Raw genomic sequence first — 27,162 nt, 5'->3', positions numbered from 1 at the left:
TTAAGATACTATTTATTTGAGAGAGATAGCCAGAGAGATCACTGAGGAAGAGGGGCTCACTCCCTGCTGAGCACAGAGCCCCAAGTGGGTCTCAATTCCAGGACCAGGTCATGACCTGAGCTGAAGGGAAATACCTAACCTACTAAGCCATCCTCAAGCGCCCTGAGGAAATACTTCAGAGGCAATTATGGTTCTAGGATGAGGACTGAGTGTACTCATTTTTTTTTTTGGGGGGGGGGGAATGTTCTTCCTGCCATCTAAAGATTAGTTTCTATTAACTCATCATTATGTTCATTATATCAATAAATCATCAAGTATTGTGTACCAAATGTTCACCAAAGCATGCATTCTCTTGCCTTTAAATTACTTATAAATATTTCAGGTTGCTTGCTAATTTACTGTGTAGATTAATTGACCTTGGTCTACTTCTAGGTTTACATTATGTTCTTTTGGAATCTTAAAAGTTACAAGAGCTCAGTTTTCCATGCAGAAATGAGTAAATGAAAAGCTATGAGTTACAACTGCAAGCATTCATATCTCTTTCATACTCTTTATTCAAGAATTCTGCTAGCATTGCACGGTATGTTAACTAACTGGTCTCTGCTGTATTTTTAAAGGCCAAGAAGTAAGACCCTAGAAAAAGAGCAATGGTTTTTATGTAGGAAGTATTTTAATAATGTCTGCTGATGGAAGTCTATCTAAACACATTTTCTCTTATCAAAATAGGAAGGGCTATCCAAAGGCTAAATTTAACTGAATGCTATCATTGCATAAATTAGTAGAAAAGAATTACTTCTGCTGAGGCGAGGCCCTACTTGTCAGTGGAACCTTAGCTTCTTGTGAACTCAAAACTTGCAATCTAAGCAATTTATCCTCCTCTCTCTCCATTCCTAAGATTGACATAAGAATAGACAGAATGAGACACAAGTTCTATTTATCCTCTTTCTATGCCAACAGCAGTAGTTCTGTGGAATGTATGCATTTTAGACCTTCCGCTACAATCCTTTTCTGAACTTTATGCTTTCAACAGCAGGGAACTGGAAAGGATTTACCAAAAAAAGAAAAAGAAAAAAAAAAAAGCAAGTAATATTAAGTAGTATTTGTTTTTATTGGAGAATAAGTGAAGAAAAACTGCTATGTTAAAAAATGAGGTGAGGGTCACCTGGGTGGCTCAGTCAGTTAAGCATCTGCCTTTGGCTCAGGTCATGATCCTAGGGTCCTGGGATCGAGCCTCCGCATCAGGCTCCTTGCTTGGTGGGGAGCCTGCTTCTCTCCCTGCTTGCCTTTCTCTCTCTCTCTCTCTCTCTCTCTCTCTCTCTCTCTCTCTCTCTGTAAAATAAATAAAATCTTTTTAAAAATGAAATTAATATTTTTGTGGTATCCCAAATCGAAGTGTTGCTGTATAAATATAAAACTGGGCATTATGACAAAATAGAAGTTCAAGATTAAGGCAGGTACTGTTTTGTTTACATGTGTGTGTATGCAAGTCCAGACACACACACACTCATACTCACGCACACTATTAGTAGATGCCTCTGGCATACATAGTGTACCCTTGGCTCAAGTCTGATTCCACCCAGACCCAAAGTGAACTATTTTGTTGGGCTCGGGCCTACCTCCGCTGCCTAATTCTCAACTAAAATGCCTCCTATTTGTCTCTTAGCATTCTACCATAAGACTTCCCCAATAGAATATAAAAATAGTGAAAGGGAATAAAGGGAAAGGAGAGAAAATGAGTGAAAATATTAGTGAGGGTGACAAAACATGAGAGACTCCTAACTCTGGAAAATGAACAAGTGGTAGTGGAAGGGGAGGTGGGCGGGGGGTTGGGGTGACTGGGTGACGGGCACTGAGGGGGCACTTGACGGGATGAACACTGGGTGTTATGCTATATGTTGGCAAATTGAACTCCAATTAAAAAAAAAAAAAAAAGAATGACTCCCCCAAACCTAGTCGTCGGCTCGGTTAGCGACCAGCCATCTGCTTATGTTTAGGGGGTTCATGTGCATGAAAATTGTTTTCAACAGTCTTAACTGGGGAAGAAGGGCCTATGCATCACTATCCCAGCTTTATATTTCCCGGAGATGTTAGCAGGATTTGGTCCTTCTTGCCAACAGTGACAACTTTAATAATAACACGCGTTGTAACTTTTCTTCCTTTTCCATACCCGTCCCCCTGTTCCTTAACACCTGTTTCCTGAGATCATCTCCCACATAAACTACCTGCTTCAAAGTCCTTATCTTAGCCTTTACTTTCTGGGGATCCCAGATTAAAACGCTATACCAGATAGGAACATTTGATTTTGTTATGTTTGATTAACTTGAAACATTTGTAGCCATAGTCAATAAATATTTACCAACCATTTATTTACTGTTATTATGAAAATATCACACAGCCTTTCATAAATCTGATTTGACAAAATGTTAATCATCTTACCAACTCTTTTAACATTTAACATATCTACCTTCTTGGAAAGCAACTATCATGTTGGTATTGGTGAAGTAACATTTACATGTTTGAAGCAGGTGGCCAATATCATGAGAATCTGCCTCTTTTTGGCATTTTACTGATTACTGAATTTCTTGTTGGCATGCTAATTAGAGTGATGTCTTACTCCAGATTTCTCAAGGTGATTAATTTCAGCAAAACTTTCTTTGCAAAGCTTATCTTTCAAAAGCAGCTTTCCTGAAAGCTGTGGTTCGCGTAGGAAGTTGTAAAAAATTTCATATAAGAAAAGGGAGTTTACCCAATTTTAGATGAATGTATTGGAGACTGTGAAAGTCAGTACTTTTAAAAGATTTGATCACAAGCAGGGCAGAGAGGAACAGAGGAAGAGCGAGAGAGAATAAGGCTCTCCACTGAGCGGGAAGCTCCACACAGAGCTCAATCCCAGGACCCCGGGATCATGAATTGAGCCAAAGTCAGATGCTTAACTGACTGAGCCACCCAGTTGCCCTGTGGAAGTCAGCATTACATTAGTGGTATGTGCAAGGGCCCAGACAGAGGCGAATCATTATATTTCATCCAAAGGTGTTGCTTAAGGAGAGAGGGGTCCTATAACCACCTTGCTTTTTCTTGTGTAATAATGAAAGTTTCTGTGCAAAAAAAAAAAAAAAAAGTACATAAAAATGAAAGCAAGGTATTCATTCACACACAGCTTTTCAGAGGTAAAATAAAATGTGTCAAATAAACATTTTGGCATCTATTTACTGAGATATTTTGGACTTGTGGTAGGTGTGTAAAGCCTATAATATAGCTATTTTACATTTGTGTACATGATCTGGCTTACTAAATATAAATATTTCCCTCCAATTGTATTGTCATAACCTAGGATAAAAGAGGTTATTACAAAGAACTGGGAGAGAACAGGTTGTATTATCCCATGTATCATTCTGTTGCATACTTGACTGATTGGTCAGAAGGGCTGTAGAGGATCAGTTACAGAAATCATACGCATAAACATCTCCTGTGGGAGGTAAGGGCCTGGAAAAACCAAGAGTTTATCCTCAAAGTAAAAAAAAAAAAAAAAAAAAAAAAAAATTTCCTCTGCAATACTGTCAAGAGAAGTACTGACTTTTCGCAGTATTTTGTTTATTCCTTCATTATCAGTTTAAGAATATGAACTAAATTTCCTTTCATTTTTATTTGTCCAAATGCAAAGAAATGAAGTTTGTTAATGACCTATTTTTCGGTTGGTAACTTCAAGAAAGGCATCAAACTAATGTCATGAAATCAAACCAATTAAGCTATCTTGCTTTCTATAGTGAAGGAGTCATAGTCATATGGCTGTAGAAACGATAGATAAAATCTTTTAATGTCTTAATGTAGCCTTCATTGGCCCTTTTCAAATACATATCAGAAATATAGATCTGATCTTATTAAACTGCCATTTATTACCATTAACAAAGTAGCATTGCTGCCAGGAGGGAAAACAGAAAAACAGTTTATCTCTCTGCCTTCTTGAAGTTTGCAAGATAAATATGTACCAATTTTAAATGAAAGTGAACGTCAGTAAACTAGACAGATTTATTGAGTTCGCTTGTAGCAAAATGAGCTTGCTCCATTTTCACATACTTTTTCTGGTAGTAAATGTTTTAATCTATTGATGCCATGGAGAAATGCTACATTAGCTATAAAACAGAAAGAGGGCACTGTTCAGTGACAGGACCAATAATATGTAGAGTGTAATAAATACTTTGCAAGAACTTAATGGCTGTGAATCCAAGTGGACAACACATAGTTTACTAAGCTGAGGGAGAAGATTCATTAGATAGCTGACTTCTTTAAATGCATAAATTTAACTTAGTCATGATATGAAGACATCAGCTCTTCAGTGGTGGGAAGAAACTACATTTGGGATCCCTGGGTGGCTCGGTGGTTGGGCATCTGCCTTCAGCCCAAGGCGTGATCCTGGAGTCCTGGGATCGAGTCCAGTATTGGGCTCCCTGCATGGAGCCTTCTTCTCCCTCTGCCTGTATCTATCTCTGCCTCTCTTCTCTTTCTCTTTCTCTTTCTCTTCTCTTCTCTTTCTCTTTCTCTCCTCTCTCTCTCTCTCTCTCTCCTCTCTCTCTCTCTCTCTGTGTGTGTGTGTGTTTCATGAATAAATAGATGAAATCTTAAAAACAAACAAACAAAAGACCCTACATTGGATTTCAAGAAGAAGGAAAACCCATTCTCATAGGATGCTGCACACCAGGATTTTGTACTGTGTTCATCCTTTGGTAGTATAAGCATTTTATTCTTACTTTTGTTGTGAAGGATTTATAAATTTCCATCACAAATCTTTCCTCTTTAACGCTGGTAGATGGGCAGCCCTGGTGACTCAGTGGTTTAGCGCCCCCTTCAGCCTGGGGCCTGATCCTGGAGACCTGGGATGGAGTCCCACATCAGGCTCCCTGCATGGAGCCTGCTTCTCCCTCTGCCTGCGTCTCTTATCTCTCTCTCTTTCTGTGTCTCTCATGAATAAATAAATAAAATCTTTATTAAAAAAAAAAAGCTGGTAAACATAGGCATAGTAGAGCATAGGACCTTACCATGATCTGATGAATCCATGTTACACATGTAACGAGTAAACAGATCTTCAGAGAAGACTTGTCAGTTAAAATGACATTGTTTGTGATTAGAAAATATCAATCTGAGAAATCTAAGAAATGTAAGACTTACCTCTACAGTCTATTCCCAAATGCATATGTAATTTATTTAAAAGTAGATACCAGCTTCTGAGGTCACATAGTTTTTAGGTAAGTGACTATACATTGAATGTGTCTTTGAAACTTTATTGGCATTTGAAATAGTGAATCCAACTGTTGTGTTACTTCATTTTTCTCGATGAGGAAAATTACCAGTAATCTTGGGAGACTACGCAGACCATCCATTGAGAATAAACTTACAGCCAGATTGTCTTTTTTTCAAATCCTCATTCTGTTCCTTACTGGATTTGTGACCTTAAGATGTGTGAACCTAATTTTTCTGCTCCAAACTTTCTTCATCTATAAAATGTGATAAAATACTTACCTTAAAGAGCTGTTTTGATAATTAAATAAGGTAATAGTGTTTCCACAAGTAAACAGTCAACAACTATTGGCTATTGTTGCTATAAATGTTTGAAATGATGCATTTATTGAGTTATATTTGAAAAGGCTCAAAACTATACGCTATTTTGTTTTCAGTGTTCATTAATTTAAAATGTAGTGTAGTGGAACAGAGTATAGTAGTTCTGTTTTGTTTTAGTAATTAGATATTAAGCTAAAACTCAAATGGATTTATTAATTAAACCTCATAATTAGAAAATATTTACTCCAGCATAGCAATTATGCCATCCATATCCACTTTTTATTTTTAATTATGTTTCCTTTTATTTTGCCTTTGGTAATATGAGTAAAGTTATAGTTGTTATTCAAGAGCATCAACGGTAAGAGGCACCTTACAGTTTTATTAAATCAGTAGTGATTTAATAAACTTAAACTATTTATTGAGTAACTGCTAGAGTCCAGGTACTATTCTAGATGGTGGGACACACCAATGGATAAAATGGAGAGTCTTTGAATATATATGACTAACTTTCTAATAGATTAACAGAGTGTGTCACAGTGTGAGGGTTCCTGAGGAGATGTAGTTTCTATTTGAAATTTGTTTTTTGTTTTTGTTTTTGAGATTTTATTTATTTATTCATGAGAGATGTAGGCAGAAGGAGAAGCAGACTCCCTGAGAGGAGCCTGATGAAGTACTTGATCCCAGGACCCCAGGGTCACAACCTGAGCCAAAGGCAAGGCGCTCAACCACTGACCCACCCAGGTATCCCTGGTGTTTAATGTTGTTTAATTTTCTTAATTTTTATTTATTTATAATAGTCACACAGAAAGAGAGAGAGAGGCAGAGACATAGGCAGAGGGAGAAGCAGGCTCCATGCACCGGGAGCCCGATGTGGGATTTGATCCCGAGTCTCCAGGATCGCGCCCTGGGCCAAAGGCAGGCGCTAAACCGCTGCGCCACCCAGGGATCCCTGTTGTTTAATTTTTAAAAATAGCCACCTAATGTGGTAGATGTAATAATAATAATATAAAACTTAGTGTCATAAATAACAAATAAAAAGTGCAATAAATACCAACTATATTTTGGTAAATATCATCTTTATTTTATTTTTTTGCCTACACAGAAGTTTTTTTCATTAAAAAGTAAAAATAGAAAAATACACCTAGTAATACTATACCATTGATATTTCCTTCCTCAGTGCTCCAACCAACAAATTCATTTTTATGATCCTTTTACAGATAGCTTTCAAGGGAAAACAAACAGTCGGGGGTTACTTAGATTAAATAGACAGTAAAGTATGTTGCCACTAGTCCAATCGAGAAAAGAATAATGTGATCACTTGTTTCATCCTCTAAAACTTGCTTTTCTTCTACTTTGACACATTTTACTAAAATAAACAAAAAAGTGCGTTCAGTGAATTACTGAGCACATGTTGGTTGAGTGTTATAAAGAATTGGAGTGATAGCATACTTTGTTGTTTGTTTTTATTTAATTTTAGGTTTAATGTCTCAGCTTTGGATGTTGTACCACATTTACATACATTTGAAGGTCTATCTGCTCATTTCTTTTCACAACTTTGACCTAGCTAATACACAACTATCACTTAAGGAATATGTATTCTTTCTGTCACTGTCACTTCAAGGAAGAACATAAATCCATCAGGAAAACAGATAATGAAGCATGTCTCCCTTTCTTAGAGGCATGCAATTCTTGTGTCAAATATTATAACATTTCAAACCTGGGCTCTATTTTGAATGCCTTCAGCAGCAAGTGGGAAATAAGAAACTGTTCACTATCCGATTAACTGTGTTTGGCTACGTCAGGGGAATCTTGATACCAAATTGTCACAGATGCACTGTGAGCGACCCTAAAGAATGAAAGAAGAAACAGGAAATTCCCAAGAGAAAACTGCTATTTCTGCAGTTTGCTCTAAGATCCATTATTCATAAAACAAGTTATTTTCCTTCAATTAGGAAAAAAAAAGTAGAAAATAGTTTTATGCCTTTTTTTTGGGGGGGGGCTTATTTATTCCTTCTACCCCTGCGTTTCTTTCACCTCTGTGAACGTGATTGATTTAAGTCAAGTACTGGTTCCTCGCTTTACAGGTGACCAACATGTGCCTGGTGAGTCTGGAATCTGATGCTCCCTTGAAAGATGGCCCAAGAAAACCTCTGCTCTGAAAATTGATCTTAAAGAGATGGGTCTGAGAAAAGGTTCTTTAGCCTAACATCAGCTAATAAGTTGTTTTCTAAATTTTTTAAATAAGGTTCTTTAAATATAAGTTATTAATGCTAACTTTAAGAAAGTTTTTGTCTCTGTTGAAATTACAATCAGATGTTGTCGCTGACAGCAGGCAATCAAATCATTTTCTATATCCGTTAAATGTAATTCAGTGGGTAAAGCAAGACTGGCATTTAGAAAGTAATAGAGGGAGCTGAGAACTCTATCCCCTCCTTCAGTCAATGGAAGTATCCAGCGATAGTAAATAGTGCAAGTAGCTTGCATGTGAAGGATAGTGGCTTAGCACCTGGGTTGTGATGTCAAAGGCTTGACATTGGATCCTGGTCTGTCACTTACTATTTATTTAACTTATCTGTTTCACAGTTTCTTTCTTTCCAATATTAAAATAATAATGCTATCTATGTATAGTGGTAATATAATTGTTAATTGGATAATAATGTAAGTTATTTAAAACCGTAAATTGGTAAATAGTAAAGACTCAATTAATATTAGTCATCTTCATTATTTTTGTCACCATCACTTTTCTTGTTTGCCAGAGAGCAAAGCATAGTGGCTATGCTCAGGACTGTAGCTCAGAAGTTCAAATACTGGCATTACTAATCTCTAATGACCTCTATACTCAGTTTGCTCATCTGTATAATGGTGACAATAATCTCAACAGGGTTGTTGTGAGGATTGAATAACATGAAATAGATTAAGAGTTTGGCAAATAGACTGCGATGGTATAAATGCTAAGTAAACTGCACTGAAAGTAGGCTGTTTCATTGTGGTTAAGGAGAAATTTCACAGAGATTACAAACTGTTAGCAATTGATTAGAGAATAAATATTTTGCAGTGTGCAGTTCTATAAGTAGATAGTAAGAAAGATAATGGACTCCACCAAAGAGAGATAAGATGTACTACCTAAGGACAATTTTACGTGCCTGCTTAGCAGAAATAAAAGGCATGCTTTGCCATCTATAAGATTTGCCTTCTTTGTTCATATCATTGAACCATACCAAGTTTATGCTTGGAGCCATTTGCCTGTGATTTTAAAAGCTTGTCAGTGCCAACATTTATTGACCAGAAGTTACAACAAGACAATGAAATAGAACCCAATAATGCCTGGGTGAAGGATATAGGGTTCTCTGCCTTCAAGAACCTCCATGTAATTCCTGAAGAAAGATAGAAAGTAAAAATATCAAGTGCCAAAGAAAATAGTAAGTGAGACAGTATAAGTGAAATGAACTAGAATAGATAATTGGAAACAATGACCATGGGATAAACATACCGTGGGTTGTTTTGCTACTAGCCCATGAGCTAAGGATATCTTTTACATTTTTTAAAAGATGTTAAAAAATAAAAAAGAAGAAGACAGTGATGAAAATAGCTGTGCAGTGCAGCCTGTATGTAGCTCCCAAAACTTAACTTACTGTCTGGCTCTTTGTAGAAAAGGTTTGCCAATCCCTAGACTACAGCATTATTGAAAACCTCCCTCCCCCACAAACTAAGTTGAAATTATACGCTTATTCAACATGGGCCTGGTAAATAAAGCAGTATTTATGAAGAAAGAACTTAGAACCTAGAGATAGAGTTTGGCTTAACTAGAAATAGGAGATATGAGGCATTCTTAACAGGGGCAACAGAGTGTGAAAAGTTGAAAAAATATAAGTGTAGAGTATATAAAGTATAAGTGTAGAGTATATGAAGTAAAATAAATAAACCATTGTGAACTATTATGATTAACCTATAGGATTAATAAGACATAAAATTGGAATAATATTTTAAGAAACACACTTTGGGACATTTATAGTAATGAATCTGAAGACTTAGAGTTTATTCAGATGAATTGATAATAGCATCTCAATTTTATGAAACACCAAAAAAAAAAAAAAAACCCAAAATGAGTAAGAATCTTAAATCTACTTTACAAGAGACTGAGTTAACATGTATAGGATATATGCGGTGTATATGTTTTTGCTAATGAATTCTGAGATAATTTCTTTTTGGTTTTTGTTTACAGTTCTAGGAATCTTACCTGAATTATTTCTCTTGTGTCTATTAACCATAATATTATATAATACAAAATATCTCCTGCTTTTTGGCTAGTGAATCCAGCCCCAAATTGGTTAGGGTATTTGGAATACTTCTACAAAGTACCAAAGTATGTAGTAGCTCCTCAGATTCCTAAATTAGTCCTCAGAATGTTTTTTTTTGTGTGTGTGTGTGTGTGTATTTTTTTTCCTTTACTGAATGACTCTGTGGGTTTTGTTGTCTCATTCTCACCAGATGATGATAAAAAATTCTATTCAATGATTAATTTGCAAGATTGTAAGAGCCCTTGTAAGACTGAAGGAACAATGAAGCAAAGTAACTAGATTTCTTTGAGCTTCTGATTTTTTTCTCATCAGAAAATTAGAACAGTCATTCCTGCCCTCACAATACACAAAATTGTTCAATGAACAAAAAAATATTACATCCAAAAATGTTTACAGGATCCCTGGGTGGCTCAGCGGTTTGGTGCCTGCCTTCGGCCCAAGGCGTAATCCTGGAGTCCGGGATCAAGTCCCACATCGGGCTCCCTGCATGGAGCCTGCTTCTCCCTCTGCCTGTGTCTCTGCCTCTCTCTCTCTCTCTCCTTCTCTCTGTGTCTCCCATAAATAAATAAATAAAATCTTTAAAAAAATTATATCATTTAATCATTTGTCTTTAGTACTATTAAGAGTTAAAAATGAAATAATGATTTGGAGCTAATATCTAATTCTCTGGCTTCATTTTTTTATTTGTAAACTATTGGCTGAGACTATATGACATCTGAAAAAATTTAGCCCCCAAACCACAGTAATTTTAATATATTTACTAAATCTAGAATTAGATTAGATTGACTTTGAATATCTTATTTATTACATATCCAGCAGTGGGTGTATAGAACCTACTAATAGGAATCATTCAAAAATAAATTTCTCAAAAACAAATAGGTGACATATTCCATAAGAACTTTGATTGTAGTCAAATTACTGGGCCTCTTGTTTTAAATTTTGGCTTTTAGTGATTCTCTCCCTCTGCTATTCACTTCTATTATTGCCTATTTTTAATCTCTACACAAGTTCCTCTGAAAGCATTTAAAAATAGCTTATTGTTGGTAAATAAAGACACTGAAAAATCACCAATTATTAGACTTTAAGTTTCCTTAAGGCAGAGAGATTAGTTCCTGCTCTGTGTCATGTTCATGATAGTACCACCGAAGTCATAGAGTTTCTTTGAGGGTGAAATGAAATTATCCACATAACTATTCGCATAGTACATGATCAGGAGTTGTTAGGCATTATTATTATTATTACTTGCGTCTGTATTCACAGCCGTTAGAGCCTTGCAAATAACAAATGCATTGAGTGGGGCTAATATAAATATACACGCATTTTTATATATATAGTATAGTCTTGTCACTCTGAAAGGACTCTGCCTTTGTGTTTCATCAGAAGCTTTAAGTGCCTTGTGGTTGTAGTAGTGACAAATAATTATGACAAGGGTGTATTGTTGATGAACCACATGTAAGATTGACTCTGCTACCAATAATACCTTTGAAAAATTGTTATTTTTCTAAAAGTTATTACTGATATATTCCCCAAAGAGTCGACTAATAGCACCGTTTTCTTTTAAAAGGTTAAATTAGCAGAAAGATTTTACAGATCCATCAGAAAGATTGAAAGTTACTACAAAATAAAAGGTAGTCTCAGTTTCTGCATCATTTATAGATATTGTATTTAAGTCTTCAAATCAGAATGTGGCTAGTGAAAGCATCTTATGAATTATTGACATTTTCAATCTATACACTCCAGGATGAAATTCATTAGAAGGCAATAATTTTGGAAACACATTATATAAAGCCATTGTAATACAAGGTGCTTGAGCAGCACTTTTATTCACTGATGCACGGGTATTATTTGAAAAACATAATTTAGAAGCTGAGCTGCAGAGATTACCCCTGTCTTTCATTAAATAAAGGATTAGCACCTTATTTACTGAAAGAGACAGATACCTGTCAGAATTTTTGATACGCAGTATACCAAAAAATTAATGAACTTCACAGATCTTTTTATATCTATTTACTGAAGCGCTTCTGTATTTTCTTGGTGTATGTGAAATGGAAAAAGAATTTTCTGTTTCAGAATAATGAGAATTAACAGGACATGAGGTATGCAGTACAGGTTTGTTTCTGGTGATAAGAAATACCTTGTTTCGTTGGCCAAGAAATGAGCAGCTATTTTATTATTATTATTATTATTATTATTATTATTATTAATTATTTTTATTTTATCTTCTCTGGCGAGATGCTTTGCATCACTAGCACGGAAGAATACGGCACCCAGTCTTTTTCTCTGAAAATACTATAGTGCAATTCATCATTGCATGGAGGCATAAGAAATATTAATTGAGATTTTTCTATGTGCTGAGAACTGGAGATGCAGTCATGAAACTTGCATTTGAATTCCAGCTCTACCACCCACTACCCAAAGAACAATGCCTTTTTGTACGTGTTTACTCATTTGGAAAGTTCTGATAAGGAGAATATCTAGTTCATAAGGTTGCTGTGAGATGATTATTAGTATTGTGTGCAAAACTTCAGTGCAGGGGATCCCTGGGTGGCGCAGCGGTTTGGCGCCTGCCTTTGGCCCAGGGCGCGATCCTGGAGACCCGGGATCGAATCCCACATCGGGCTCCCGGTGCATGGAGCCTGCTTCTCCCTCTGCCTGTGTCTCTGCCTCTCTCTCTCTCTCTCTCTCTCTCTCTCTCTCTCTCTCTCTCTGACTATCATAAATAAATAAATAAATAAATAAATAAATAAATAAATAAATTATTAAAAAAAACAAAACTTCAGTGCAATGTGTGGCACACAGTACATGCTTAGTGAATGTTAGTTCTTATAATAGACTGCCTGCCCTCTGGAAGATTCCATTTGTGTCCTTTATCCCTCTAAAGTGCACTCTTATGTGGATTTGTCGACAGAAGGGAAATGGAGAGCAAGAATGTCAGTTTCACTGCGTTCACATGTGGTAAGAGCTAGTGTATGTTAGATAAATGACAGACTGTGCCATCTACCAGTCTTGTTCTTGCTCAAATCTTGGAGCCTTTTGAGTTTTGGTTGATGCATCTCTGATATGGGAATAATAAATACCCCATCACCATTTTGTTGGAAGAATTAAATCAAGTGATTTGTATGAAAACTTTTCCTTAAGTTATAAAGTGCTATCCAAGTAAAAGTGTCATTGTAAACTTTTGATCATCACTTTATAGATCGCTTCATTTATGGATGATATACCAGCAAATTTTCATCCAGGACTGATTTTTTTTTATTACTCACTTAGTTTGCCATATTACTGTCTCCTTCTCTGCCCAGCTGGCCAGTGATAATGGTTCCCAAAGGTACTTAAATAGTCCAAGCCAAATGTAACCAAGAAAATCATACTGTTTAAAATACTACCAAATGTCAATGATAAAAACAGGCACTTATACATTATTTAATGTTTTATAACTATCTTATGTTCCCCATCAGTTTTTTTTATTTATATATTAATAGTAATATAGAGACATCACTGGATTATATAACATAGAAAAATGTGTGGTCGAGTTACAGTTTAAAAGAAAAGAAAATTTAACCTACATTAGAATTAGACACAATTTCATAGTTCTTAGTTATGACAATTTAGTTCTAACAACTTTTAGCACACCACAATTTTATTTCTCCGTAATTTGCAATGCAATTTGAAAAAGCCTGGCAATGCATGCATATGCTCTCTCATCCATACCTTTTCTAATTAAAAATGCAATTCAAAAGTACTGCATATGGTACAGATATGGATAGAACTAATAAGGTCTTATTTTTCTAAACAATAACATGGCTATTGGCTATATATTGTATCTCTTTTATGAACTATTGGGAAATGAAGGGAAAATTTACTGGTCTTTTTTTTTCTTCCGTTTCTGCCTTTTATACAGAATAAAATTACTCTTACTTTGAATTTGTCATTTACTCTAACCACGGGATATAGCTTATGACATTAAGTTTGACAAAGGACAACAATGAAATCACTTTAAGGAAACATATAAACATATTTGCAGAGGCTGAATGGACAATAAAAATAGTTTGGGGATTAAAAGTGAAGAGAGAAAAAGAGAGTAACTAGTTCCAAAGAGGATTGGAAATGAGCAGTGACAGCTATAATGCCAGAATTCAGGATATTGGACCAGACCAAAAGACAGGAGATACTGAAGGAGGCTGAGCACAGATGTCATCATACAATTCATTTATTTATGATCTCATTATGGAGAGGAGGGAAGGGAGTATTTTCAGTCTATGTTTTTAGATCATTGCAGGCTGTTTTATAGCAACACTTTTTTCTTGCCAATATAATCCTCAAGACTATCCATATAGTTTTTCTTATTTTCCTTTTTTTCCCCTCTAGTTTTACATTTAATGAGCTGGAGGTACATAGTGCTCATAAATTGTAGTTTCCTCCACTTCCTTTAAAATATAAAAAGACATTAGACAGATAATACATTGCATGTATGATTGTATATAGCAAATTCAGATTCTCTTCACCACTTCTCATTTTACTACCTGCTTAAAATATTAAGAAGCAAGATTATTTGGATTTGGATTATGTATTAATTCAGTAGCTGTTCACTGAGTGCTTATTATGTTCCAGGCACTGTGAGATTATGAAGGATATAGTGGCAAGGGTGTTAACCTGTATCTATACAATATGTTTGTATGAGTGCTTGTTTTGTTTTTATTTTTGTTTTTCCAGGGGAAAGAAGCCTCTAGAATCAGAATTAGATGATGACACTGCCTGGCTAATCCTCAGTGTTACTAAGCTTTTCAATGACAAATTATGTTTGCTTTGCCAGTTTTTGTTATGGGAATATGATTTGTGTGTGCCTGTTTCAACTTAAATTATAGGACTGTTTTACTTGAGACTTGAAAATACCAAATAAATGATAAATGAGTTACAGCCAGTTATGACATAGGCAAGAACATAATAATTTTCACCAAAGTGAAACTGCCTTATAAATCTTAATTTTGAATAACCAGCAAGTAACAGAAGCAAGCTTTACTTATGCTACAGCTTAGGCCAGTTTATCTCAAATTAGACCGAGACCAGAGAATTAAAAGTAAAATTTTACCTAATGACAATTGAGGAAATAGAAATAAAAGTTATTTGAAAAATAATAAGATCCATTAAATTGTAAGATATTGTTTACAGAAAAATAATACCTTAATCACTAATTTTTATCACATATCCCACCTTCCTCATTAAGTATTTGTTGAAGAGAGAAATGTTAGTCACCAAGAAGTTAGGATAACTGTGCTTTAGAATAAGACAGAGCTTTATATGAAATAAAAGTAAAGTTGTGTATGTATACATTTTATGTTTCAGAATATACTATATACTCTGTATACAGTTCTCAAAAGGATATATATTTAGAAGTATTTCAAGAAACAGAATTAGTTCTATCTATATTTTTGTAGTCTGGTTACTGAAAAATGTCAACTTAGTATGACTTCCCGCTCCAAACTTTCACTTTCATTGTAATGTGCCTTGAGTCCAAACTTCTGAGACTATTGATTAAATAATTTCTTAGGATACTCTGTTATGCTTCTTTTAGTTGTCAGTCTGAACTCAGATTTGGAGGTTCTAGTCCTAAAATGAAGCATCTCCTAAGTAAAGCATTTAATTGACCTGTAATGAGGCATATAGTCCAGTGAACACTGCAGTCATTCGATAAAGATTGAGAACGATGATAAATTACACAGTATAGAGTTGTTAAAAGAGTCCTAGAACTACTATAAAAATAAGATTTGTATATTAATGAGATTAGGAATCTCTCCAAAATAACTCATTTGCAACTTCTTAAACATAACCGTTTTTTTTTTTTTTTTTCAGATTTATTAGTTTTAGAGAGAGAGAGAGCAAGAGCAAGTGAAGGAATGGGTAGAGGGAGAGGGAGAGAATCTCAAGCAGAATTCCCACTGAATATGGAGCCCAAAAGAGCTCCATATCAGGACCCTGAGATCATGATCCCCAAGCTGAAGTCAAAAGTCAGAGGCTGAAGTGACTGAGCCGCCCAGGTGCCCCAAACATAACGTTTGACATACACTAGTTTTGTCTTCTAACACATGTGACATGGAGCTTTCAAAAAAGTCAGTGGAGAGAAATGAGTATGTTTCTGACAATAGAAGACAGAGGAGCTTAGTTCAAAGCACAAAAGTCTCACCCAAATGTAACTACCCAAAACAATATTTCTCCCTTGTTTGAAACTTCCCTAGAGTTTTATTTATTGTGCAATAATACTTCAGTTCATCCATTTCATTGCATTTTTTTAAAGATTTATATCAATTGCAATCTGTGATCTTTGAGTCTGTGTTATGAACTCATCTTTTCCCGACTCTTCCCCCTGTTTTTTTGTTGGTTCTTGTTCTTTTTTTTTTTTTTTTGCGATTTAGGCAAATTGTCTCTGATGAGACAAATGTTTATAAGATAAACATGACGCTACCTGATGAGTTACATGAATATGTTAACAGTTGATGAGTTACATGAATATGTTACAGTTTCCCAGAATTTTCCCTGACTTGTATTGATCAGTACCTTAAAAATAAAAATGGAATCTAATTTGAAAAATACAACTATAACATGGCTCAGGATTTCAAGTTATGCTTATAAACGTATGTTGGCTTGGTTAAGGATTTCAGAAATTCCAGAACAGGTGGCTCATTATTTATGTCAACCTTCTGCTAACAGATTTTTCTGAAAGACATTTTTCCACAATATCAAATAATGATAAGTGGGAGGGAGAGAAGTTTCTTCAATAAATATTCTGAATCCATTTATTTAGTATGAGAGCATTCCCTGTAAATTTGTAGCCTCAAGAGGTTTATTTCCCATAAGACTAACACAGAAAATCTTAGGCCTTAGGAAATGAGTTGCAGAGCAGTTACTTCCAAAGAGATCAATCCTTGAGATGGGTAAAAAACAAGACTATTATGTTAAATAGTGGTATAAACAATAGTATTTTATAAATGAGACTAGTCAAACTATTTGAAAGCTTTGTGGGGATAATTATCTTTCTGACTTTCAAAGGGGAATATTGGTATTCTTATTATGAATATTGTATTTCCTATGTGTCTATAGTTTGGAATTGTATGTTTTTTTGCAATCTTAGCTTGATTAACTTTTGCTTTATGTTTTCTAAGCCTGTACGTATTCTTAAGTTTATTATATGATTGCTTTTCTTAAAAATTATTTTACTAGGGAATGTTTAAAAAATCCTATGTTCAAAAAGCAAGTATGAGTGAAATAAATTATTTACTTTCAGTTTGGAAGAGGTGAATAAAAAGTGCTTGGCCAATATCGTACCATTAATCTATTCTCTTTTCTCCTTTCTCTCTGTACTTCTCTCTCTCCAATAGAAGTGGAACAAAAAGGTAATTAAATACCTTTCATAAATTATATACTATTTATAGGCTAAGTTATTTAACAGTTTAACATTTAGTTAAAATAATTTTGTATTAATTCTTATCTATTTTACGAAAATTTATTTACTACTTCTGCTGCTCAACTTCACTTTAATCTGTTGTGATGACCAGTGCTGGTTTGCTCCTTTTATCCTAAAACAGTTTCATGTAAAATCTTCAACCGTGCATTTTCTTCCTCTTTATTTTTAAATAAGTAGTTGGAAATCCAGTAGATGGTGATGGATAGTGGTTGCTTTAGATTTGATTTTATTTCTATACTAGATAATTTTCCATAGCTCTGGTGTGGTTTCCCATACCTTTAATTTTTAACTATTGTGGGAAAAGGGGAATTGGTTTTCTGAAATACCTTATAATAAATTACTTTAGCAATCATGGGCTCACTATTAACCAATCTAAAGTTTATATGTGACTTTGACAACAATGCCTATCCATTCTTTATAATTTAGCCATCATATTAGAATCTGTGAAATTCTTATAATCATCAATTTTATTATTGAGTATAAATTGATGAAGGCCTTCTATCCTTGCTATGGAAGATTTTGATAGTCAACTCTGCCCTTGAACTTTTCATTTCTACAAAAGTAAAACTTTGGACACTTTAATAATGCACTTTCCTTTTTAATAACCTGCACATCCCAGCCAAGTTTTATCTTAGATCATTTTCCATTTGATCTAGCATTATAGTTGCTGTTAAGGAGCTAATCACTAATATCAAGAGCATAATACTTTAATCATTAAAATATGGCTCAACATCCAAATTCCTTATGACTTCTAATTTCTCCACCCAGTACCCTTCTAATCATTTCAAACATAACAGTGGACTGCATGATTATTTTAGTGTATTTGCTTTGCAAAAATATTAGAGCAGTGTTTCCCATAGCGGGTTCAACAGAACACTACATTTGAAACAGGCTCTGTAGAAAGGGTTCCATGATCAAATGAGTTTGTTAAATTTGTTCATTTTCCTCACTTCAGCCTTGGAGATTCACTGATGTACCAAAGCTATTAGAATCTCTGCCACAATTCTATTTAATATGATATTTGTTAAATATATGGATAAGGATCCCTGTTTTCTTTCTGTATAACATCGGGCTATACCATATGAAACAGGTACTTCAAGGACCATTCTTTGGGAAACATTGCTTTATAGTCCTTTCATTATGAGCTAGCCAAGGCTTCTTACCCCTATTTACACAGTTTGCTACTGAATCATACTAAAAATCAAGTGAATGAGATAATTCCTGCCCATTTTCAATCTGAAGTATGAGCAGCAAAATATTATACCAAGTAATCTTGTTTTTTTAATGTTCTTCTCATGTAACAGTAAAAGGTACATGTTTTTAAGTTCCAATACTACTGTATTTAACAGGACATTTTTAACTGATTAAAATCTAGATCTTGGGTTCTTCTCTGTAACCTTTCACCTTTTCTTCTTTCCTTATTCCTTCTTTCCTTTCTTTTTCTTCCTTTCTCTTTTCCCTCCCAGTCTCCATCCATCATTCATTTTTAATTGTGTGGGTTGCATGCTCTGTGTGTGCTAAAGCAGCTTTAAGAGTGTTTTGTTTTGTTTTGTTTTGCTAGAAGATTCAGTGGCCTGTATTACAAGGCTTTTCTTTTCCTTTATTATTATACTTAATTACTATTAGATTCCTATTTATTTCTTAATGATAAGTTATTGAATGGCAGATGTCATCAGAGTGAAAACAATATATATATTTAAGTTTAAATAAGACACATAGAAATCTTATCTATATTTATATTTATTATACATCTATAGAATACATAGACATACATCACACCTGTATCTGTATATACAAAAATATTGTATCACATGTTTACAAAGGTAAAAATCAAAAGAAAACACAACTGCTTAGAAAGTGGCCACATTTTTCAGCAAATGAAAATGAAAATGATTTTGAACAATAGTCAAAAGTAGTGTGTAAAACATTTCGCGTACTCAGAAGAATGCAACAAAATAATTAAGTGGTGGTGGGTATCTCTTGTTAGAGTTACATTCCATTTGGTGAAAAATAAAAATATATGACAAAATATTGAAATTAATATATTTATTATTTTAACTCTTTCCCTCCCAACAGTTTTTCTTTGTCCTGGACTACTAAAAGGAGTGTACCAGAGTGAACATTTGTTTGAATCTGACCACCAATCTGGGGCATGGTGCAAAGACCCTCTACAGGCCTCTGACAAGATTTATTATATGCCCTGGACTCCCTACAGAACTGATACCCTGACGGAGTACTCATCCAAGGATGACTTCATCGCTGGAAGGCCAACTACAACCTACAAGCTCCCTCACAGGGTGGATGGCACAGGATTTGTAGTGTATGACGGAGCTTTGTTTTTCAACAAAGAACGCACCAGGAACATAGTAAAATTTGATTTGCGGACTAGGATAAAGAGTGGAGAGGCTATCATAGCAAATGCCAATTACCATGATACCTCCCCTTACCGATGGGGAGGCAAGTCTGACATAGACCTCGCAGTGGATGAAAACGGGCTATGGGTAATCTATGCAACAGAACAAAATAATGGTAAAATTGTCATTAGTCAATTGAACCCTTATACCCTACGGATTGAAGGGACATGGGATACTGCATATGATAAAAGATCAGCTTCCAACGCATTTATGATTTGCGGGATTCTGTATGTGGTCAAATCTGTATATGAGGATGATGATAACGAGGCCACAGGGAATAAGATTGACTACATTTACAACACCGATCAAAGTAAGGATAGTTTGGTGGATGTACCCTTTCCCAATTCATACCAATACATAGCAGCTGTGGATTACAACCCCAGGGACAACCTTCTGTACGTATGGAATAACTATCATGTCGTGAAATACTCTTTGGATTTTGGACCTCTGGATAGCAGATCAGGTAAGTTTGACTTTTGATGATACTCAAGGGAGTGTTGGGGGGGCGCATATTTACAGTTTGTTTTTGGTAAGTTTGTTTTATGTATGATTACTTTTGTTGTCTTCCTTCTGGCCTGTGTACCTGAAAACTGTTCACTGTGTTTTCATCCGAAAAATGTTGCCATTAATCGCATTTGGCTATAAAAAAAAAGTATAAAAACTTTTTTCTCTCTTGTGCAAGCAGTCTCCAATCTTAAGCCCTTCTTTGAAGGGCATTTTTATTATCATCTGGTTAGTTTATTGTGTAGTGAAGTACACAAAACCTTTACTAAAATAGAATGCCTTCCTCTTTAATTAATTGTGACATGCCCTCAGAAGTGCTCTCCAATAGGAAAAATCTTGATACAATGCTTTAGGAGCCCTATGCCAATATATTCACTTTGCAGAGAGTGTCATATATGACCACCCCCATTGGGGACATTGTCAGTTTGAGTGTGCCCACGTCTGAGTATACCTAACTGATATGTACAGAAAAATGTCTATAACTGAGAAATGCAGAAAAAAATAGATGTAAATTTTACAAAAAACAACAATACAAAACACTGCTTTGAGTAAATCAGAGATAATCTTTACAATTATTTTTCAAGATTTTATTTGAGAGAGAGAGAAACAGAGTGATTGTGAAAGAACGAGAGAGAGAGAGAGAGAGAGAGGAGCACAAATCAGAGGAGGGGCAGAGGGAGAGGGACAAGCAGACTCCCCGATGAGCAGGAAGCCTGACGTGGGGCTCCATCCCAGGATGCTGGGATCATGAGCAAAGCCAACGATAGTGTTTAACCCACTGAACCACCCAGGTGCCTCCCCAATTCTTTACAATTGTCGTTTTCCTCTCTGGGACATACCATTTTCTTTTAATGCTGTTAGAAATAGTCATAAGTTGCTTTATTATTTTAAATTTTCATTTACGCAATTAAATAGAATTATCTCTAAGTTTAGAGGTTCAGTTATTTCAACTAGCCATAATGCTGTTCTTCATGATAAAGTATAATGGAAAGCAAACAACAGGTGTCTGAATTTTGATAGTAATATAGCAATTTAGAGATTATGTTTTGTGTCTTTCAGTACTTACATCTTAATATAACTTGTTTTCTGCACTGCTTTTACTTGCATGCCATTTGCTTCCTAACTTAGTTCATTACACATGTACCTTCTTACACAGCTAGATTCTAAGTTCCTTATGGCCAGTGACCTTACCCAGCCTTTATTTATGTATATGTTTTTATCTGGCCATTATTTCTGCCTTATCAGACACTAATATATGGCATATATAAAATACAGGCTCAGTAACTCTGTTGAATGAATGAGTGAATAGCTTTTCCCTTCTTACCTTGAGAGAATGAGAAATCAGTTGGCATTTTCTCCGATCTCGGAGAGGCCTTAGGCAGAATGTTAACAATTCTTTCCACGGCCAGCAATGCTGATACTATATTGAACTGTCCCTTATGGGAGGAGAAGCCTAAGTATGCAACAGTAACAAAAGCAACTTCTCCTTAATAATTCCTCAAAAAAGTCTCCAATCCAAGTACAGTACCTGGCTCACCACTGTATAGGTAAGCCTTTTCAATTTGATACAACCTTCAGGTGAAAACCTAAGCAAGAATCAACCATGGGGAGTATTTTTTTTCATAGCTCTGATATTCTTAAGTTAATATTTACATTTTGTTAGTGAAAACTGTTTATGTGTGGTTCTTAGCCTTCTCTGACTTTTATTTTTTTAAAGATTTTATTTATTTATTCATAGAGACAATTGCAACAGGACATAATATCTAATTGCCTCCAGATAATAACTCATCTTTTGTGGTTTATGAGTAAAGAAGAGACAGTAACATATTTCAAGTTTTATTTATTGAAAACATTATGCATTATTCTTATCTCTAATAATAGGTAGATTAAATTTAATCAGCATTCCAGGTTTTGATTTGATGAAGCAAATTCTTAGCCTAGTTTTCTAAATTATCCTGGGAGAGCAAGATGATACCATACTCACAAGTATTTAGAGACTTCACAGATCGATATTTCCAGCAGACATTTCAAGCAAACTTATGTGTGTATACATTTTATATGATCAATCATTGTGGACATAAGGAAGAGTATACCACTCACTTAATTTTATGTATTTATTTATTTATGGGAGTTAAAATATTAACCATCTTGCCAAAATGTACTAGCATTCATGTTTGTTAAGACGATGCTATTAATGGCAAACACTGAGAAATGACAAAGTTTAGCTTTTGAGACAAATTCCTAACTTTTGCCAGGAGATTCAGTTTTCCCTCTTTTTAAACAACAATGAAGACCTTGCCTGTTTTGCAAAGAGTAAGATTCCATCTGTATTAAATTTGTAAATATAATTGCAAGAAAAATTATCAATTTTCATGCATTAATGCTCATTTAAAAGCTAGTATTTTGGTATAGACATACTGCAGTTTAGAGGTGGAAAGAATAAGTGTAGAAGTAAATTTTATGCATTGTATGTGTGGATATGAGAATTCAATTAGCATTAATAGAGGCTCTTCATTGTATTCCTCACAAACAGTTTCAGCTGGGTTTTTTTTGTTTGTTTGTTTTTTGTTGTTTTTTGGTAAATTAGGTTGACGTTTTTCAAAGAAATTGCCTTTAGTGAATTCCTATTATGGATCTTCTCATGTGTTTATCTACAGAAACCAACTTACTATAAATACGTTAGGGTCAAAAAGGCTAATTCTGAGTTTGTAGATCTAAAGTGTATTTGCTGTTGCCATCTGTTGGAAGCAAGCTATTTTTGCTCTGATTTTAACTGAGTTCTTCTAATCAATGAAAACTCACACTTCTGAAGCTCTTATGCAGAAGGATATCTATGTTAACTTCTACTGAATATCACCTTTATGTACCTTAAAAGATCTGGGTGTTGGCAGCTAAGGGGAAAATATGTTTCTCTTGTACATTTAAAAATCCTTTGTAAAGCATACATACAGAGCATGCTCCTCTGAACATGAGCTTAGGAATCTAAACAGCTTGGGTTTGAATTCTGCCTCCAGTTGACTGTGGGCACATTGCTCAGCCTCTTGGTCTTGGTTTTCTCAACTATAAAATGGAGAAAATAACCTCTGTCTCCAAAAATGATCATTAGACTTTAATAAGATGATATCTGTAGTAGGTATAACAAACAGCCAAATAGGTACACACCAACCCAGCAGAAATCCTTCGTATCCATATTTTCTTCTTTTTAAGATTTTTTAAATTTATTTATTCATGAGAGACAGAGGCAGAGACATAGGCAGAGGGAGAAGCAGGCTCCATGCAGGGAGCCTGATGTGGGACTCAGCCCCAGGACCATGGGATCATGCCCTGAGCCAGAGGCAGAGGCTCAACCACTGAGCTACCTAAATGTCCCTTATCCACATTTTCTAAGTTAGGAACCTAAGACACGGTAGCTCCTATTACTCAAAAACCCTACAGCTATCGAGGTGCAACCCAACTCCAGATTCACGTTCCCTTTTATGGCACTGATGATGTGTGTTTACGGAGGCTGTGTCTCTAGATTCCCATTTGATGGAAGTGATCTCAGCATCCCCATGTGCCAGGCACTCTCTAGATGCAAATCTAATTTGGAGATTAGATTCTACAACCAAGAAATCAGATGTACTTTATTTTTTTAAACAATCCATTTTAAATTTTGAAATGGTAAACTTTAAGAAGAATAACAAGAGAAACAGTGTCTCAGAAATATCCTGAAAGTTGTTTCAGAATTCATTTAATTTCATCCTTTTACTTTTCCCAGCACCCATTTTCAAACTGCTAATTGTCCTGACTTTTGTTGGGTTGGCTCAGCTACAGGACTTTCGTTTGTATTCTTTTGCAAAGGAAGCCATTCTGGGAATGGTACAGTCTGAGAAACAGGTTGTTTTCAACAATAGCTGTATAAATCAATTAATATTAATGTGATTTTTTAAAACTTGTTTTCCAAATGTTCATTGTTAATTTTAAGCGAAGTTTCTCCTTGAAAAGTGCCTTAATGGGCCTGCTCTTCTGGGCAAAGTTTTTAAAAACTTAAAATTTATTCTCATTTCTGTCTAAAACATTTTTGGAACTGTCATCATATATTTTGCATTACATTAAGTGCAGGTTTGCCAGTATTTTCTGTAGTCTTCCAGCATGAAAGTAATGGAAAATGAATCTGTATCTATGCGATATTCCTATTCACGCAATAATTTATATTTGCAAATTTTGTAGAAGCACTTTTTAATGATATAGTTCTACCTCACATGGTAAAGAATATACAAATGCAAAGAATTTCCAATTTATAAAAAGCTTTTACTTTTTGATTCACGTTGAAATAATCTTGTTGATACTGTTTCAGTCATTTCTGTTTACAGGTCCTTTTTTTAAATAAAGTTTTTATTTATTTATGAGAGACACACAGAGGCAGAGACATAGGCAGAGGGAGAAGCAGGCTCTCTGTGGGGAGCCAGATGAGGGACTCAATCCCAGGACCCTGAGATCATACCCTGAGCTGAAGGCAGATGCTCAACCACTGAGCCTCCCAGGAGTCCCTGTTTATAGGTTCTTATGAACCTATAAATAGTAGGTGCCTGATAAATAGTAGATGCTCTGTCAAGATTTGTTGAATGATTTAAGAAATCAAATAATGAATTACCATATATGTTAATATTCAGAATATTATGAGGATAAGAATATCAGTCCCCAAATTTGCTTTATTTAGATTACATGTATGCCTCTCAGGTAGTCACCTTCACTGTTGGCCTCACACTTCTATGATCTAGAAGTTTCAAGATTCATCCCAGTTATTCCCCACCTCCACCACCTACACCCAACTTCTTCCCTTCTTCACTCAGAGTGTAATGAGCTTTGGTAACCTAAAGGAAGTTTAGCAGGTGTTAGGGAGAAGTGCCAAAGCACATTAACACCTAATGCGCTTTCTTTCAGAAGTAATTAGAAGAAATTAAAGTCAATGGTCTTACAATAGGGGAGAAAGTGAGCAACGGCTGGGTGAATTTTCTATTCAGAACATAGTCTCAAATTCTTCAGTTGACGAATTCCAGGATTTTCCTCAACTTTGAAAAAATGGAAGGTGTGTTATATTTAGAAATGAATAATAATTGTATCCTGTTGAGAACATATTTTGTCTGCAGAACAGTTGATTCAGTTTGGGACACCTGTATCAAAAATGCTTATAAGTATTAGCATCTGAGAATAAAGTGAATGTAAAAGTACTCCCTCTCCTTTTTTGAGTAGAAAGCCTTATCTAGAATGATCAGATCTAGTCTTTTTTTCAAATGTACTTTTAACTGAGCCTTTATCCTATCTTATAAGGTATATGAACTATATTTTCATTATTGCCTTCAGCTGGCTCTTTTGTAAGGTAGACATTAAAACCCTCCAGATAATACTTAGCTGTTGCACAGGTTATTTGAGAGATTCTCAAGTTGACATTGACATTCTAGAACTGCTTTATATCCTGATACATATGGTGTGAGGGAATCAGTTGCATCACTTCCCCTTAGCTATTATTAGTTACAGACTGACTTTCACTCTTCAGTTTTGTTCCAAACTGTCTTAAGCTGAATCGATTATTCATTAATAAATAGGACTGAAATGTGAGGTATTTTCTTTGACTCTTCGAGTTTGCTTCTTAACTGTCCTTAGAACAATCTAAACCTTCCTTGTCAAATGTACAAATATTTTCCAGTATTTCCTACTGAAGGAGGAGGAAGTAGATTTAGGTTGATGATAAGAATAGTGGGGGAAGCCCTCTTCCAAAAATTTCCCAAACTTAGCATGCCTGACACATCTAAAAATCTATTGGTTGAGATTTAGTGAAACACATCAAGCAATCAGTACAAACAACAAAACAATAAAGACATGTAGTTACTGTCTTATGACTGTTCTGCTTCCTGAACACCATCCATATTTTCTGGAAAGCCACTTGAGATGATGTAAACGTTTCCTTCCTTATATGCTGAAGATAACGGAATCTCAAACAACAACAAAAAGCCTACACATAGCAGTTTAACAATGCAGATAAGGTGAACCTTCTGTCCTTATAATATGCTAATTAAGTGCATTTGTGTCTCGAGTAAAAGCCATGGACTACATAGTGATGAATAAGAACTTTAAACACACATGACACCTCGTTAAAATGTAATTTTCACATCATATATCTGAGCCCTTTACTTTGACAGCTGAGTAATGTGAGTGCTGGGCAGAGAATCCTGAACATTTTGAAGCTGTCACGTGCTAATAGGTAGCTGAATCCGCTTCCTGAACCGGTTAGTTAACTGTGGTGCACCCAAATCACAAAATAGAGCCTGCAAGGAGTGGATCTTAAATCAGACTTGTCCAGAGCTGCCAGGCGAGGATGCTCCACTCATGATGCCACATTGTCCCTAAAGTTTAATTTTACATCCATCTCAGTAAGTGAGTGAACTTTACAAAAAGAAGAAAACCAGTGAGCTACTTGTTGCTAATTTCATCCCGGTCCTTATTTTTATGCATCAGCTGTTCGCCTGTCTGCAGAGGAGCCCTCCCTCCCTCCTAGTGCGGCTTCACTGCCTGGAGTGCCAGCTGCTGCCTCAAGGGCGTTGCTGCTGGTGATTTTTCGGGAAGCACAGCCCAAACTTGGGGAATTTGCACTAGCTGGGCCACTGCCATTCAGCATGAGCTGAAGTCTCTTCTGTTTGTTTTTGTCTTTCTTGTGTCTTCCTCTCTTTCATAACTGAAGGGTAAACCTTTTCAGAAGGACACCTAATGCTTTCCAGGCTCTGATTATCAAATCACAGTCCTGTACAAAGCAAAGCTGGACCTGCATTTCCTGCATTTTACAGCCAAGCCCAGTGTCAGCCTTTAATCTGATATGTAGGAGACAAGATGCAAAGGATAAAAAGGTTCACAAATGATACTAACTTATTATGTTGTGGTTGGGATTTTTTTTTTTTGGCCC

At 35.3% G+C, this 27,162-nt stretch overlaps 1 protein-coding gene across 8 annotated transcripts in view; it reads left to right on the top strand.

Moving 5' to 3' along the window:
* Positions 1–27,162, top strand: part of ADGRL3 (adhesion G protein-coupled receptor L3) — a 518,213-nt gene that overhangs the window by 211,947 nt on the left and 279,104 nt on the right. For all 8 annotated transcript variants that reach the window (XM_055340466.1, XM_055340441.1, XM_055340425.1 and 5 more), the window contains one exon: positions 19,384–20,184. In XM_055340466.1, coding sequence (XP_055196441.1) covers positions 19,384–20,184 — 801 coding nt within the window. The remainder of the gene's footprint in view (positions 1–19,383; positions 20,185–27,162) is intronic.

The sequence above is a fragment of the Nyctereutes procyonoides genome, unplaced genomic scaffold, assembly GCF_905146905.1.
Source record: "Nyctereutes procyonoides isolate TBG_1078 unplaced genomic scaffold, NYPRO_anot_genome, whole genome shotgun sequence".
In the NCBI taxonomy this organism is placed as follows: Eukaryota; Metazoa; Chordata; class Mammalia; order Carnivora; family Canidae; genus Nyctereutes; species Nyctereutes procyonoides.
Note: the sequence above shows the minus strand (reverse complement) of the source record. Positions and strands in the feature narration are given on the sequence as shown.